This window comes from Vombatus ursinus, unplaced genomic scaffold (genome assembly GCF_900497805.2).
Source record: "Vombatus ursinus unplaced genomic scaffold, bare-nosed wombat genome assembly UNPS02013950.1, whole genome shotgun sequence".
Lineage (NCBI taxonomy): Eukaryota > Metazoa > Chordata > Mammalia > Diprotodontia > Vombatidae > Vombatus > Vombatus ursinus.
In genome coordinates, this window is record NW_020953728.1 from 3,448,310 (window position 1) to 3,466,766 (window position 18,457).

An 18,457-nucleotide genomic window follows, 5' to 3' on the forward strand; every position below is an offset into this window, starting at 1 on the left:
TGAGTTAGAAAATAAAGTGAAAGAAGGTGGAGTTATTGTTGATTACCATGGCTCTGACTTCTTCCCTGAATGATAGTTTCATATAGTTTTTGTGCTTCAAACAGTTAATTCTGTATTATGTACAAGACTTGAGAAGAGGGGATACAGTGTAAAGAAACTGCAGGACGATATTCAGTGTGAAATTTTCCAAATTCTTTATGAAGACGTCATGGCCTTCTACAACCATGAAATAGTACACCACCTGCCCAGAAATGTACCAGAAGAACTAGAGAATCATTTAGATCAGATAATGAAAAGGATTGAACAGTGGATAAAAGATAATAATTGAACCTTGAGGGCAAAGCATTGGACCTTCAAGGTTTTCCACGTGATGGGTAAAGGTTTTCTCGATGATTTCTCCTTCCCCATGTAGTAGAAATTAAGACATCATACACCAAATTTTACTCTCCAGGCTTGTGTTGTAGAAGTAGTAGGTAAACAATATATAAGGTTGAGTTATGACTAAATTAATTTTTTTCTCCATGAGAAGACTGAAAACAAATACAATAAATAAGATATTAAGGACTTTTTAAGTTTAGGAATATTCAGCATTCTCGTTTATAAATAAGAATAAGCTAAAGAATAAATAAGTTGGAGAAAATAGTGGAAATCTTTAATATTTGACATGAAAAAGAAAATAAAGGCTAGGAAGAACTACTGATGTAAAAATAAAAGAGTCTTAAGGATTAAGCTATAAACATTACATTAAGTGTTCTTTTGGTGGTGAGTTGCTGAGGTTTTTTTTTTAAATCTTGGAAATTGGTTATAAAGTAGGATAGTCAAAAAGTAAATGGTGAGATCTTTGAGAAAATAGCATTTTTTTTTTAGTACAAGAATTCACTGAACTCTTTTGCCTATAAAATCACTGCTGATCTTAGCACTGATATTTGTCTCTATAGAAGAGTAAGCCGATCACATTTTCCGTTAAAAAAAGGGCAGTGGCAAAGTCTTCTGTGCACCTATGGAAACTGTAAATATTAATTTATTGGTTGACTAATTTCAGTCTTGCTAAGTTTCATGAAAATTCATGTGATAATGCTTTGCTGCTACATAGGTGGTGGTAATTATTAGATAAAGTTTTAAAATATATATATTAAAAAAGAAGTAGGAAAAAAGGTTCTGATGATGATTAGCACTGGAAAATGTAAGTAGCAATACAATGTTCATTCTACTTCGATCAGCAATATGTATTTAGGATCATGTTGATATTTATATAGCTTTTCCATTTATGTAGGGGTGATGTAGTCCAAAATCATAGTATTCCTTTTGCAACAGTATGTTAAGTAGCATAATGTATACAGATCATCAGGACTGAGTATTAAATTGAGAGCTTTGGGAGGACCAGAAAACAATAATATTTTCACATAATTTTCACATAATAACATTAAAGACTCATGTATAATGGCAGGCATTCATAACAGACATGATAGTGGTACTTTTGAGTTATCATAAAGGTAAATTAATGATTGTTAAAGTTTCTATCCCACATGTATTTCAGGAGAGAAAAAAGTGTATCCCTCCCTTACATAGTAATGTATTACTTGAGAACCTATAGTTATTAGTTTTAATATGGCATAATTATCAATTTGAGTTTTCACTAAGTAGAATAAGCTTGTGAATTTATGTGAAGTTATGAAAGAGAACTTAGAAATCTAAATGCTAACTTTAAAAACAATCACTTGCATAAATTTTCACTAAGTTAACTCAAGCCATTTATTTGGGATATATTTTTCCCACTATATAAATATGTAATGCAATAAATATTAATTTATTTGATCCTATGTGTGCTTAGTGTGAGAGTAAAGTGGTTAAAAAAAACTACAGGTGAGTAATGCATTTAGAAATAATGGTTATTTAAATGTAGACTGAATTACATTTAAATGTAAATTATTTAAATGGTTATTTAAAATGTAGACTGAAAGGACTGATCTACAAGTTGTACACATAGTCACTTTGGTAGAATAGATGAATTTCCTAAATTTCTGAGTAATACAGGTATGAGAAACTTAGAAAATAGATCTGGACTTGCTGAGTAATAGCAATCATGCATTAATTTGAGGAAAGAAAAAAAATGAAGAGTGCTAGAGAATTCAGAGTGCTAGATCTTGAGTCCACAAAGAAGATTTTATAATTATTGGTGTCATCCTGTTGAGGGATATGAAGCTTCTTTCTTGGAGGAAGAATCTGGGATGTGATCATTAACCTTGGACTTGTCTAACTGATGATTTTGTGTCAGGATACATGATACTGCTCCAGAAACCTGAAAGACTCTTTGGGGAGTCTGAAACTCTTAAATAGGAAACTAAAGGACTTTGTGGACTTTCAGGCACTGGTGGTGTTTTATCTGTGCTATCAATTGTACTTCTTGTTGAAAAAAAGGGATGTGTTTTTATGAACTGTGGTCAAAGATATTGTAATAATGTTGAAGGTTTTTGGGTTGGGACAAAGTGGACCCAGGAGAGTCCAGGGAAGACCAGGGAGACTTTCCTTGGAGACTTGTTGATCTTGTCAAGTGACTTTAAACTAAGAATGGAGGTGAAGAAGGAAAAATGCCCTGGCAAAAATCATTAAATCATGTATGACTTGTAAAGAAAAGTAACAGAGGAAGAAATAGCCAGATAAATAGATAAATATATAAAATATATAAATATATAAAAATAGCCAGAAAAAAATATAAGTTAAAAAAAGTATAAAAAGATAAAAATAACTGGGAAGAGAGTTTGCCTTAGTCATAGAGGTTCCTAGAGTTTTTAAATGCAAAAAAATAAAATACAGTGTTATAGGTAGAATGGAACTAATGACTTAAGGTTGGGATTTTTTAATTTAACAAATTGCTAATTAAACACAGAAAGCTTAAAGTTTAATAATAATTATGCCTTGTTCTGCTTGTAAAGTGGTTTTGATCAAAAAAGTATAATAGATACCATAGTAACTTTTTCAGAGTACATCATCTAGCAGTACATAGCACATGATAGTCATTTAATAGATGTTTGTTGACTGACTTACTCAAAGACTTATAAGGTAAAAATGGACTTTCTGCAAGTGAACAGCTATAGAAAGACATGAAGTGGGTAAGATTTTGTGCTGTTCCTTCTGTAGTAGCAACTTTATAGTATTAATCATTTTGGTAGAAAGGAGGAAATGATGTTTAATCTTTAACTTTTGGTCAAATCTCTTTATTAATCATGTACAAATAACAGTTTTAAAACTTTGATACTAATCTTTTTATAGGTCAGTTGGTTAAGATGCTGCTTTATACAGAAGTCACCCGATATCTGGACTTCAAAGTAACCGAAGGAAGCTTTGTCTACAAGGGAGGAAAAATTTACAAAGTTCCTTCCACTGAGGCAGAAGCCTTGGCATCTAGTAAGTAGTTTTATTTTAAATCTTGTTTTCTTAAGTTCCTGGAGTTGGGAGGGGGGACCTTAAGAGATAAGTCCAGCTCCCTCATCTTATAGATGAGGAAACTGAGATGCAGAGAATTTAAAGGAGCTATCAGTGTTTTAAGAATTTTATTTTGGGGGGTTAGCTAGGTGGTGAAGTGGATAGAGCACCAGCCCTGCATTCAGGAGGACCTGAGTTCAAATCTGGCCTCAGACACGTAACACTTACTAGCTGTGTGACCCTGGGCAAGTCACTTAACCCCATTGTCTAACCCCCCCCCCAAAAAATTTATTTTGGGGCAGCTAGGTGGCGCAGTGGATAGATGATTAGCCCTGAAGTCAGGAGGGCCTGAGTTCAAATCTGGCCTCAGACTAAACACTTGACTCTTACTAGTTGTGTGACCCCAGGCAAGTCACTTAACCCCAACTGCCTTAAAAAAATAATTTTATTTTGTTATTATTATATATTATTTATTTATTATGGACCAGTCATTGTGCTAAATCATGAAATACAAAGAAAGTTAAAAACAATCCCCTTTCCCCATGAGCTTATATCCTAATGAGGAAGCAACATGTAAATAGTTAGGTACAGCAGAGTAGATGGAAGATATCTAGTAAGTGGCAGAGCTCAGACTAGAGCTCAGCTTCTGATTCCAGTGTTCTTTCCATTCAGTGAGTTTCTCCACTCCCCTTTCTCTACGCGCTCACTCCCCAAAAAAGTCTTAATTTGATGGGATTTGATGGGACTTAATGGTTAGCCTTAATACAGGCCTGCACAACCTAAGACCTGTGGACTGCTTGTGGCCAACCAAACTATTTCAGGTGGACTGCGAAAAATGTAGAGGATGTGAAAGAAAATAAAGATGTAACGAGTGCTTTGTCCATCCCCTGCTTAACCCGCCTTCCACTAGCACCTATTGTGTCCGTCATGTAACTTAGCGGGTGGATTGCCACTGCACACTTTCTCCTGTTTGTCACATGACCCACAGCAACCAACCATCGTCAGTCTTTCTCTAGTCTGAGAGGAGCAAGAGTCGTATCTTTTTGCTGTGTTTTCAGTTGTTACTGCATTGAACAGGGACAAAGTGAGTTCAGTCACACCACGCGCCACTGCAGCTGATGCCCACTATGTGATGAGCGGCAACAACATGAGGGCTTCTTCCCCCTGCCTTGCTGCGCAGCAGCCCTCCAAGTTATATGGGTGTCTGGCGCTCTCTCCAAGGTCAGACACTCAGTTCAGTATTTCTTTGTATGTGAGTTAGTTGCTGTGGAGATTTTTGATTCTAACATTAAAGTTTTTGGGGTAACTTTGTAAAATGGGTGATAAAAAGAAACGAAAGAGCAAATCAGAACACAGTGTTTAATCTGGAGTGAACAAATAGATCCTTGTTTACTTACACAGGAGACAAAATATCGTGCCTTGTTTGCTGAGAAGTAATAGCTGTTCAAAGGAATACAATCTCTGTCATCATTTTGAATCAAAACCCTAACCCACACCCTTTTACCCATTTACCATTTTTCAGTGTCAGCAGTTTGTTTAAATAGGTCTGGTTGACTCAATTGCATGCCATTCTTCCAGTTTAATACTGATAATGATCTTTATCTAATACTAATAAGAAGCAAAATAAGTAAAAACATGTATATAGTGCTTTAAACTTTGCAAAGCACTTTATGTACATTATGCTATTTGATAAGGGAGGGGTAACTGTTACAATTTTATGAGTGAAGAAATGATGTCCTTGCCTTTGGCTGCAGAGTTAGGACTTGAGCTATGATCATTCTGACTCCAAGTCTAGCACTGTGGGAACTATAGCTAGCTATGCTACATAGCCGCCGAAGGCATAGAGATCTGATTGGGAATGATTCCTATATCAGTAATATGTTTTTTCCTTGTCTGTTAAATATTTTTTATGATGGTATTTGGTGTTTGCCATGTCCAATATTTTCTGACAGTTTTGAAGGAAGTATTGATATTTTGGCATGAGGCATCCGTATAGTCTACAAACCTTTGACTTCTTTCATTTCTTACTCCTGACCCATGTTTTTCAACAATTTTTGCAGTCCTTCTGTAATGCTTTTGCAATGAAGTCACTTGAATGTTAAAATATTTGTTAATTTCATTTGCAAGGCCTTACCAAGTTCTTCATACAATTTCTCTTTCTCCTTATCTTCTCCAATATTTTTAGCACTTAAGCTGCATTTATTTTCATGGTGATCTTTTTGCAATAGGTGCTGCCAGATAAAATGATCAAATATCACATTGAATGATTTTTTTCCACCCTTCAGTGTATGACAAAATCAACAGTGCTGGTTCCTTTAATTTGTTCTCCAAAGAGAATACATGAATATTCTTTCCATTTAGCTGTAGCTTCCTTTCTATTTTATAGTTTCATTTACAGAGAATGTCAGTATTTATGATTTAGATCGCCATTAGCATGTCCACTGACCAAGAGCCTTTTACTTTTCAGCCTTATAAGCTTTGTTATAAAAAAAGAAACATCAGAATTTCATAAATATGTTGATATTTATGACTATATAACTCCTGCATAATAACCAGTTACTAACAATCTGACATTTTATCATCTTAGTCTTCCTTTTAAGATTATGCATAGCTGTAAACCCCATAAATTGATTTCATATGAACTCAGTGTCATCTGTTCCTTTCAAGTAGATAATTTGCTTATCATTTAAATCAGATCAGACTATTAACTCATTTTGAGGTTCTTCTGATTTTCCTATTGAGATGCTTCTGGGTTTTTAAAAAAATTAAATAAAATTTTAATGAAAAAAAGTTAATGCTATCCTCCCCTTTTGGAGATGTCCTCTCTCTCTTATTTTTCATTCATCCTTATACTGCACAGTTCAAGTCCAGCCTCTTCCATGGGATTTGTGCACATCTAATTAAGTAAACATTATGCTTCTATTGTTTACAAGGGTAGTGAGGTAACTACAATATTGAGATATATGCAAAGTTTAGATAAGATATTGAACCTACAGCCTATTAGGGGGAATGTGTTAATACACTGTTAACTATGCTATATAAGAGCACATGTTTAAATGAATTAGAGGCACAAGGAAAAAATGTTGGATGAGTTCTAAAGGGGAGAAGAGTGTGTTGAGCTCATTGGAGCTGTAGTCCAGTGTCACCAACTCTCTTTTGGGTGTTTCAAACTAAATGTCCTGGATAAGGAAAGGAACTAGACATATACAGTCATCCCTTGACATTCGCAGTTATTTGATTATTTATTTGGTTATTAGACCATGGATAATTAAATGGGAATTTTTGGAGATTTGCAGCATACTGTGGAAAATCACAGATGATGCACATGTATAAAGAAAAAGAATTTGGTAAGTCATAAACGCATAAATACTGTATGTTAATGTTTTATCATTTACCCATATCTTATACATAATTTATTATAAACAGTTAAATTTTGTCAAAAAGTTTCAGTGCATTAAAGAACTATTGACTATACATACTGTTTAGAAATGTCTTTGCTTTATCCCTACCATCCAGACTCAGTAATTTTCTCCTGTAGTGAACTTTGTATTTTGTGCTTTTCTAAGGAGAAGGAAATCCTTGAAGCAGTTGCTGCAGCTACATGGGCTGTGAAGACTCTACATAGTGTATGAGAAATTGTGTAGAAATTGCAATTTTTTTTATGGGTGGTGTGTTGTTTTGCGTATTAAATAAATATCAGAATTATTAAAAATAAAGTTTTGGGGTGGGGGCCTAGAGTTATTTGTAGTTTTTTACATTCACTGGGGTCCTGCGCCCCTAACCTCTGTGAATGTGGAGAGATGACTGATTTTGTTACTATAGGACATTCCCAAATGAAGAAATTCCCTTTAGAAGAGAATGACAGCTTCCTAGAGAAGATCAGCCCCTTCTCTGCAACTTTTTGGCGGGGGGGGGGGGGGGGTGGGCAGTGGGGTTAAGTGACTTGCCCTGGGTCACACAGCTAGTAAGTATCAAGTGTCTGAGGTCATATTTGAACTCAGGTCCTCCTGACTCTAGGGCCAGTGCTCTATCCATTGACCCACCTAGCTGCCTCTTTTGCAACTTTTAGCATGAAGAGTTGCCTAGAGTTTTAAGTTCTTTGCCCATGGTTAATCACAGAATCGGTATGTATCACAGGCTAGATTGGAATCCAGGTTGTCCTGGCTCTTTGTCCAGCTTTCTGTCTTAAATTCAACATGTCCAAAACAAAATTTACCTCCGTTTTCCCCAAACCTACCCTTCTTTCAGACTTCCCTGATTTTGTTAAATGCACCACTGTTCTTTCAGTGTCCCAGGTTTGTAACTTTAACAGATATAATTCTCTCTTATACTACATATCTTATTATTTCTGCCTCTACATCTCCCGCATGTAGTCCTTATTCTACTTAAAGTCGCTACTTTATTTTCTCATCACCTTCTGCCTAAATTATTGCAACCGCCTCGTGATTGTTCTCCTGCTTCACATTTCTCCCCACTGTCCATCATACAGTTGCCAAAGTGACTTTAAGTGCAGATCTGACTATCTGACTCCTACTCAGTCAGCTTGGATGGTTCCCTAGTGCCTCTAGGATAAAATATTAACTCTTCTGATAAGCTTTTAAAACCATTTACAACCTGACGCTAACCTGTCTTTCCAGCCTCATTATGCATTATACCTCCCACATGGTACAGTCAAGCCAAATGGTTCTTTTCTTCATGTCTTTATATTCATTTCTGGTTTTTGAGCCTGTGAAGTGTCCATTCCCCTGTGCATGGAATGCACTCCCTCCTTCCCTCTGCTTCATAGAATCTCTTTCTTTGAAGATTCAGCTTAAGTACCACCTTCTAGATGGAGCCTTTAGTGCAGTGGAAAAAGTACTAGATTTGGAATCAGAGGACCTGAGTTCGAATTCTGGTACTGCTATCTATCCAGGTATTCTTGGGTGAGTCACTTAAACTCTCTTGGCTCCAGTTCCTCAGCCATAAAATTGAGGGTTCGGATTAGATTCATTCTAAGGTCTCTTCCTTCTCTCTATGAATGATCTTGTGATCCTTGAAACTGCTAGTTCCTTTCTCCTTAACTACCATTAACTTACTCTCTTTATCTTTATTCTGTGTATATATGTATATGTGGGTAGGTATATACATACATAAATAGAATTATAGGTTAGTAAATGTTACTTTCTCATTAGAGTGAAAACTCCTTGATTGTTTCTTTTGTTTCCTGAGTGCCTAGGATTACCTGGCACATAGGTACTTAATAGATGATGGTTGATTGATTGAGGAGATCAGTGTGGTTTGTGGTTTGTCCTTCATTCTCAAAGAGGACCATGACATCAGGAAGATGATACTATGATTTGCAAGTGAATTGGATTTAAGTGAGAGAGGGCTCTGCAAAGTCACTAGCCTCACTTTTTCCTCTGGAGCCTTTCTGGGTCCACTGGCCAGATATGGATCAGGACAACTGGAGATTGCCCCAGGGGGATCAATGAGGGCTGCATGGAAAGGGAGGCAGTATTTGGTTTGAGCTTAAAAATTGGGTAGGCAAGTCCAGAAAGTAAAACACGACTTGAAATACAGCATAATTTTGTATCAGGTAAGACAATGTGCACACATACAAGTAAGTTTCAAAATATACAAAGAGAATACAAGTTAATTTTGCAGGGAGGCACTAACAACTAAGGAAATTAGAAAAGGGACTCAGGAGGGAATATTTAGTCTGAACTTAACGATTTGAGCGATTCTTAGAGACAAAGTTGCAGAAAGAGTGCATTCTAAGTGTAGAGGACAGGCTGTGCAAAGACAAGGTAGGGATGAATTACTGTGTGGGGAAAAAATGAAGAAGACAAATTTGGTTGGAAGTGTGTGTAGGGCAGTAACAAGTCTGGAAAGGTGGGTTGCCATCTCGTCGTGAAAGACTTTAAATACTAAACAGAAGAGTTTGTATTTGATTGGTAATAGAAAGGTGTTTGAACAAAGGACATGGTCAGACTTGTTCTTTTGCAGTATCATTTGGTAACTTTGTGGAGGATAGATGGAAAAAGGGACTTTACTAATTTCAGTTGGTGAAGCAATATTTAGATCTTTTTGAATCATTGAATCCATGGGAATTGGTCAAGGGTATAGAGAGTAGAAGTGAGAGCTCGAGAGCGAGGGTTAGGTGACAGAATATGGATGAAAACCTAAGAAAGAAGACTGAGAAAAAGTGGCCAGATATGTCATAGAAGAGGCATGGAAATTCAGAGAATTGAGATAATCTCCAATGTCAAATGTAGATATGGCAAAACGAATGAAGATTAATGAAAGGCCATTGTATTTAGCAATTAAGACAATACTAGTAGCTGGAGGGAACATTTTGATTTGAGTAATGAGGTCAGAAGCCAGATTACAATATGAATGTACATGTAGTACCTAAAATGAAACCCCGTTTGTTGTAATAGACAGCTCGGCATATAAAATTAACTATTATGGAAATGATAAAGTAGGGATCATATTCAATACACTTACCTTAACTTTCATAATTAGGGATTTTTCAAATTTTCAAGAAAGCAATGGTTTGGCTAAAAATATTTGTTAGGCAACAGCTATATTTGTGACTCTTTGATAGAACACTTTATCAATTGATGCAATCTGATTTGTCTTGTAGTTATTTGCATCCTCAATTTACCTCCTCTAACAGATTGCAGACTAACTTGAGCACTGTCTTATTCATTTTTTTATCATCCCTAGGCACTATAGCACAGTGCTGTCATAGTAGATATTTAAAGATATTTTACTTGAGTTCTGCCACAACTTTGTGTTTTTCCCAGCTTGTCCCATACAGAGGTAGAACAAAATAGCAGTCAGAGGCTTAGCCACAGCTCCCCTACTATGTTATAAAGTACAAATCTACCTTTTGCTACTTAGGCATAACTCAAGTGTTAAATGTAGTCCAGTCATTAGACTAATTGTTTTTTTAAAGCTTCAGTAGCTTAAAATAACTTGCTGGATAAGAATGCTTATGTAGATGGGAAGGTCTGAAAGTGTTTGAAGTAGAGAGTAATAGTAAACAATGAATGATGTCCTGATTTTTTAACCTTTGAAATATCTTTATTTGAATTAGTGTTTGGACTAAAACCACAGTATATTTAAAAAGTTCAACCTAAAGACTATGTAGAAAGGCTTTTTTTACTTTACAGTTTTTTAAAATAAATGACTAGTAGCACTTCAAGTGAATCTAGTTTGGCTTGGGGGCGGTGAGTGTGGGGAGGGAACCTTAAGCTTCTTTTCTAATGATAATTGAGGGCATATATTACGTAAGGGGGAAAGAAGTACACCAGAATTTCAGAATGTTGACCCATGCTTGATTTCTGATCTCAATCAGGTGGTTCAACTTCCCAGTGTCCATTGCTAATAGAACACAATAGCAACAGGGTACTTGGGAGTATTTTTTTGCAAGAAATATCTTTTGTTACTCTTTTACTTGACAGTGATATTTAAAGGTGTACACTTCATACTTCACTAATTGATGGTGATTAAAGCTTACAGAGCTTTTGTAATTATATTTTAAATGAAAATTTATAATTTTGCTATAGTTGTACCACTTCAGCTTTGGGAAGGTTTATGAAATTGAGGATGTATCACCACTCTTTCCAAAGTTCTTCCTGTAGTATACCTTGAACATTGTATTGAACTTCTTATTCCCAATTATTGACTTGGTTCTTAAATTTTCCTTACTACTCAATTTTCATTATGTTTTGTGTATGTTTTTCTCCCATGTGTGAATATGTTTAGGCCTGATGGGGCTGTTTGAGAAACGTCGGTTCAGGAAATTCTTAGTATATGTTGCCAACTTTGATGAAAAAGACTCCAGAACTTTTGAGGGTGTTGATCCTAGGAAGACTACAATGCGAGATGTGTACAAGAAGTTTGATTTGGGCCAAGATGTCATAGATTTCACTGGCCATGCCCTTGCCCTTTACAGAACTGACGAGTGAGTGTTTGGTATTTTAGTGGTCTTAATTTTGAAAAATCTCAAGATTTCCCCAAAAGGTCCCTTAATTCTAAAAGTACTACAGATTAGCTCTTTCAATAAAACTTCTTCCATAACAGTTGAGATGAAATTGTAGAACCCTAATGCTCATTTAAAGCTATCCTTATTCTCTTCAAATAATAAAGACATATGAAGAGGTCTGTGCGGGGCATATCTTGTAGCGTATTTTTATTTACTGCCTAGTTTTTCATTTGAGAGGCAGCTTGGTGTCATGAGAGAGTTAGGAAAAACTTGGGTCTAAGTCCCATCTCTTAATACATAATGGCTGTGTGTCCCTGTGCAAATCAGTGCCCAAGGTGACTTCCTTGACACTTGAGTTGCGAGTCTATCATTGAAGGGAATTTCTTCACCAAGAGTTCTTATACCATTGAAATCACAGATTTGTCCCCTTTTTCCTCCCAATGTTTGGATACCTAGTCCAGATACTAAGTGTAATTTAAATATAAGTCCATGCTACCCCTGCAGCCTTCTTCATTTTATGTTTTATACTGTTGTTTAAAGATAGACTTTCTTTTTGAAGCTTTCTCTAAGTGCGCTCTTCAGGAATATATCTGTTCTCTGATGTAGGCATTTTAATGAAGCAAATGCATTATTATACCTTGAAGCGTAAATCAGACACTTAGGAACAGTACAGTTGAGAAATGAGATTAGTATTAGAAATAAATAGCTATAAGTAAAACCTTTACTAATTGTCATTACATTTTTTTCAGCTATTTAGATCAACCATGTTATGAAACCATCAACAGGATTAAACTTTATAGTGACTCTTTGGCAAGATATGGCAAGAGTCCATATCTTTATCCACTCTATGGCCTTGGAGAGCTGCCCCAAGGATTTGCAAGGTAAAAATCCATATTTCTGATGCCTGAGTATAAATGTGATCTTCTAATTAAGTTAAATTAGCTGATATTAATGTGCAGCATGGAAAACTTCATTGGATCACATCGCCATAGTCATCTCAGGAAGAGGGTATATGTTTATTTGATATCACTTGAGACATTTTTGGAATTACCATAATTTCATATGTTCCTTTCTTTTGAATATCCTTCACAATAGAAAATTTCTGTTCTTTATGAGTGAATTTGATCCTTGGGAAAAACAGAACAGTTCATAGCCAAGTTTAGTGTTAACAGGGCGAGTAATAATATTTTGGTTCAGAAAGTATGACTATAGCACAGAACTGAATTTTCTTACATGGCGTGGTCCTGAAATCAGTTCTAAAATTACTGCTACATCATTGAATTAAATATGTGGTTGCCCAAGGTAACTTCTGCAGAAGTTTAATATTCATTTGGATATTTTAAGTTCCAAAACATTTTTTAGAAGGTCCCATTACCATATGTTTATGATGACATAGAATTTGCATGTCTAATTTTGAATTACGGTGTTCAACAATGGTTTTTTTTCCCCAGAAGGTGTTTTTTCTTGAAAAAAAAAATCTTGAAATATCAGAGAAATGAAATATTTTCTGAATTTTCTGTATAAAACAGCAAAGAAGAACAAACAGTAAAGAAGGATTAAAGGACATTAGAGGCAAACAGAACTGGAAGTTGAGAGCTTTGGTTCCAGCCCTCTCTGCCATTTGCTCCTTGTGTTGTCATTTTTGACAGGTTATTTAACCTCTTGGGACCTTAGTTTTCTTCTTTGTAAAATGAGGGAGCTAGATCTTTCACTTCAAGTTGAATTCTAAAGGTCAGAAGCATTAAAGATTTTTGGTAAAGCAGAATGGGTATTACTAACAGGTCTCATGTTTACAGGAGCAATATTAATGGTCATGGTCACTTTTGGCTTTGAAATGAGTGTTATCTTGCAAAAATTCAGTCAGTAATGTTTATTTGAGTATTCACTGTGTGGAAGACACAGGTAAAGTGAAAAATAAGAGAAAATGTATATCCTACCTTTTAGGAACTTCACATCTGGTTGGAGAGACAGAAGATTAAGGAAGGTAGAAATATGATTATCTTTCTTTTAAAAAAATTCAGTACTATTTTATTTTCACTCAATGATCAGCCTTCTCACCTCCTCACTTTCCTCTCCCTCCTCCCCATTGAGAAATCAAGAAAAACAGAACTACACAAATGTGTATAGTCAAGCAAAACAAAATTTCTCATTGGTCATGTCTAAAAAAATAGGTCTCAATATCATTGTAACCTCAAAAAAAAAAAAAGCAACCCCAGAACCTTAAGTTGAACTTTGGTGACTGAATCAGACACAATATTCCTCATTTCCAGCTTTTAGACCACTTTAGTCCTTGGTAGTAATGTGCCAAAGATGATAAATATTTAGAATGAGGATTTCCCTTTACTCGTCATAAATGCTTTCTTACAGGGCCGCTCGGAATTAACTTTATGTGGTATGCATGTAAACTCTGATTATCAGATCTCCCTGGACCTAAGTTGCTGAGATAGGGGCTATTGTTTTTGGCCTGGACCTATGATAATGCATTATCTTTTCCCCTGAAACCTTCCTCTCTTTCTAGTTTTTACCCTGTTGCTGTCAAAGGTATCACCATCCTTATAGTCCCTCAGGTCTGCAAGCTTGACTTCTTTTTCTCGCTTACTGCCCATATCCAATCTGTTGCCAACTCTTGTCGTTTTTACCTTTGTTATGTTGCACAGGTATCTCCTTTCACTCCACTGACACTGCCACCACCCTGGTATAGGCGCTCATCACCTCACGCAGCGATGGCCTGCTGATAGGTCTTTCTGCCATACATCCCTCCCTACTCCAGTCTCTCCTCCATTCAGCTGTCAAAGTGATCTGATAAGTGTGACCATATCGCTCCCCTTATTCAGTCGACTCTATTAGCTCCCTATTATCTTTAGAACCAAATATTAAATCATCTGTTTGGTTTTTAAAGCCCTTCATAACTTGACTCCTTCCTACCTTTCCAGTCTTCTTATACCTTATTTTTACTAGCTGCCCTCCACACTTATAATTCTCTCCCTCCTTATCTTTGCTTCCTGATTTCCTTGGCTGTCTTCAAGTCCTACCTAAAATCCCACTTCTACAGGAAACCTTTCCAGATACCCATTTATTCCAGTGCTTTCCCAATGTTGATTATGTCCCAGTTTATCCTAAATATAGCTTGTTTGTACATAGTTCTTTTCTTGTTATCTCTCCCATTAGACTGTGAACTCCTTGAGAGCAGGGACTATATTTTGCCTTTCTTTGTATTTCCAGGGCTTAGCACTTGTATCCCTGGAACATAGTAGATACTTAATAAATGTTTATTGACTGTTGAATGATTTCATTGGTGCAGGAAGTTCCCAGTGTGGAAAATTCCTCCACCAATGAATATCAGAGATTTGTTTGTTATTCTTAGTTGCCTGGGATTTTTTTTTGTAATTAAAAAACTTAAATGTATGAAATGAAGATGTCAAAAGCCAAATTTTATTGAAATATCTTAGCAGTTGTAATTTTTAATGCTTCTTAACAATTATCCATCTTTTAAATAGTAGTTAAATGCTGTCTTACAGGGTCACTTGGAATCAGCTTAATGTGCTTGCTATACATGTAAATCTTGATTACCAAACTTCCCTGGAATCTGAGTTGAGATGAGAGCTATTGTTTTTGGCCTGGACTCAATGATAAGTCATTATCTTTCCCCCTCAAACTCTCTCTCTCTTTCTAATTTCCCTATTGTTGTCTGAGGGTACTACCCTCTGGTAGGAAGCATCACTTCCATTAAGAAACTGTAGCATAACCGAAGAAACTTGTTTTTAGAAAACACTTTAGGAAGTTGTGTTTAAAAAAAAAAACAAAGCAACTTAAACTACTTTATCTAGCCAATCTCCAAGTACAGGGGTCAGTAATCTTTGAATTATTAATTAAAAATTCTTAGCTTTTGAGATTACACAGCTTTGAGTTCTGTAAGTGGTGCTCTTGATTTTTAAAATTTTCATTTTTTATTCTGAACTTAAACACCAAAAAAGAGAATTTTCATATATGTAGAACATGAAAAAGGATTGTAAAAGAAAACAGAACCTCCAGTTTCCTAGTGCTTGCTTTAAAAAACAACAGCATAATTCCACAAATTACTTTCAAAACTATCCTGCTTATCTGGGTTTCTTTCTGTTCCCTACTTGCCATTCTTTTTTGACGTCACTGTTTTTTACTTTCTTTCCTTCTTCCCCCTTCTCCCATATTAAAAAACGAGGGGGGGGAACCTCCTCATAACACATAAGAATTGTTAAGCAAAATAAATCTATACGTCACCCATGTCCAAAAATGTGTCTCATTTTTCACTTGTCATTCACTGTAAGAAGGTATGGGTAGCATATATTATCAGTCCTCTGAATCATGCTTGGTCATGGCATCGACTAGAGTTCTTAAGACAAAATTCTTAAGACTTTGTTTTTCTTTATAATGTGGTCCTTGTATAAGTTGTTTTCTTACAAGTACACACTGCATCAGTTCATACTATCCAGGATTCTTTGAAATTCTCTTTCATCATTTCTTATGGTTCAGTAATAGTCCATTTACATTCATCTATCACAGTTTGTTGAACTATTCCCCACTTAGATTCTAGCTTTTTGCTTTTTTTGTTTTACTTATAATTCTCTCATCAGGATTAGGAAGTGGGTTTTTTGGTAACTGTTCCCTTCCCAGCATTATCTCCTCTCTTAAGCCCCCATCTCCTCTTGAGTTTGATGAATTTCTACACCAAACTCTCTTTATTCATCTTTCTTTTATCTGTTTCAGATAAGATGGGGTTCACCTGATGCCCACTGCACTCTGTCCTTCTTTCATGTTTGGGTACTCTTTTTTCCCCACAACTCAGTTAAGAAATGACAGTGTATTTCTTTTATTTTCCCTTCTCTTTCAATCCTTTTCAGACTCTCAGGACAGAAGCAGTGTATCACCAGGACCTCTCTTTTTTCTTACTTAATACCCTTAATTATCCTTTGAATATGTTATGGTTCTGAAGGAATAGTTGTTTCTTCTCTCTCTTTTAGCACTAAATCATTGTATGGAAGCAATAAATTTACCTTTCTAGATTTCTTTGAATTTTTGTGTTTGTGTTTCGTAATTCCTACTCAGTTCTGGTCTTTTCATCAAAAATATCCAAAAGTTCTCCACTAATGGTTCCTGTAGGGTTTTACTCAGGTTTTCAGGCTAAGTTATTCTTTTGCCTGTTGGAATATTGTATTCCAAAATCTCCCATTTACAATAGAAGCTTCCAGGTCTTTTATGTTCCAGACTGTGGTTCCTTGGCACTTCAGCTACTTATTTCTGGCCACAGTAGTATTTTGTCTTTGACATGGAAGCTCTGAATTTTGGTTATGTCATTCCTTGTATTCCTCCTTTTAGGAGGCAATTAATGGATTCTTTCTGTTTTTACTTTACCCTCTGGTTCTAATTGATCTGGTCAGTTTTCATTTAATGGTTTCTTGAAATACAGTATCTAGGATTTTTTTTTTTATCATGATTTGCAGGGAGTGCAGTAATCCTTAAATTATTTCTCCTTTACCTGTTTTCTAGGGCAGTTTTTGATACCAGACATCTTACCTTTTCTTGGATTTTTTTCTAATATTTCTTGCTGACTTGTAGATCCATTGATTTCTGTTTGTTCTTTTCTAGTTTTCTCGAAGTCCACTTCTTTGGTAAGGTTTATCACTTTCTCTTCTAAACTCTTCTTCCATTTTTTTTTTTTCTCTAGAGCTTTTAATTTTTTATTTCTAGCTTCATATGTTCTAGATATTCAAGTAGTCCTTGTGGGAAAAAATCCAATTTTCATTTTGCATCTCTCCTTATAGTTTTTCTCCTTTTGGGGAGCTCTCTAGATCTACAATATTTTTTTATACTGGTTGGTGTTGTCTTTGGTTTGCTCATCTCCAGCTTTAATTTTTTAGGGCTTTGTAGTAGTGCCAGGCTTGGTCCCTTGCTGGACTTTTGGTTAGAGTGGTCAGCCTTGCATGATCTTGTGTGGTTCCTCCCAATTTCTGTGTTTCTCTCCCCACCCTGATCTTTTAGATTTAGAGCACTGGATCTTCAGGGCCCTCTCTGATGTCTCAAGATCAAGTGCTAGGTGCTTTTCTGGTGTAAGTGTTGCCAGGCCTCACTGGTCACCACCTACCACTGCTTCTTGAACTCTTGAGGTCCCTTTCCTGGGTCTTCCTCTGGAGTGGGGTAGGGAATTGCAAGCTATTCATCTCTGGGCCCTTTTTGCTGACACTGGGAGGTTGCTAGCTTGTTTGCCTGAACAAGTGCCTGTGCTGGCTTTGCTAGCAGCCCCTTTTCCTATTACTCCATGGCTTCTGACTGACTTTTTGTGCAGTTCTGGGGTAGAAGATGTCACTTACTGTAGGTTTTCATTGGGTTTCTTGATAATTGTTTGGTCTAGTGTGGATTTCAGCTTTTTGCTGAGTTGATATGTGGCTGCTGTGCAATCTGCTTCTGTTCACGCAACCATTTTAGTTAAAAGTCTCTATTAACTTTGAAGTCAAAGCCTTTCAGAAAGAAGTGAGTTGATGGAAGTTTCGTTCATAAAAGCTATGGAGAGTTTTTATCAGCTCGAACAAAATTCAAAACTTTTACTGAGGTGTATTTTTTTCCTTTCATTTATAGGCTAAGTGCCATTTATGGAGGTACCTATATGTTGAACAAGCCAATTGAAGAAATCATTGTAAAAGATGGACAAGTGATTGGTGTGAAATCTGAAGGAGAGGTATGGTAGCTTTGGATTTGGGGAAGATATCTGATATGTAACAAAATTTTATTATTTGTGAGTACTTACTATTGCAGGCTACATCTGATAGCTTCCAGATTGTGCACGAAATCCATTTAACACCACTAATAATCATAATAGCTCAAATATATATAGCACTTGAACATTCTGTGTAGAAAATTGCTTATAACTATTTTGAACGAGTTAGGTACAAGCTATGGCACTTAAATAGTCAAATGATAATTAATTTAATAGTATCTTCAGTGTTGATTTCTGCTTTATGTCTCTAGAGTCATAAATTTTGTATGAACTTAATTAGTAAAGGTTCAAAGTAGTACTTTACACAAAGTATA

The 18,457-nt window shown here is 35.8% G+C and overlaps 1 protein-coding gene across 1 annotated transcript in view; it reads left to right on the forward strand.

Annotated features, from left to right (window-relative positions):
- Nucleotides 1–18,457, forward strand: part of GDI2 (GDP dissociation inhibitor 2) — a 37,323-nt gene that overhangs the window by 12,914 nt on the left and 5,952 nt on the right. Inside the window, exons 4-7 of the mRNA XM_027858932.1 lie at nucleotides 3,271–3,405; nucleotides 11,176–11,374; nucleotides 12,145–12,276; nucleotides 18,005–18,104. Coding sequence (XP_027714733.1) covers nucleotides 3,271–3,405; nucleotides 11,176–11,374; nucleotides 12,145–12,276; nucleotides 18,005–18,104 — 566 coding nt within the window. The remainder of the gene's footprint in view (nucleotides 1–3,270; nucleotides 3,406–11,175; nucleotides 11,375–12,144; nucleotides 12,277–18,004; nucleotides 18,105–18,457) is intronic.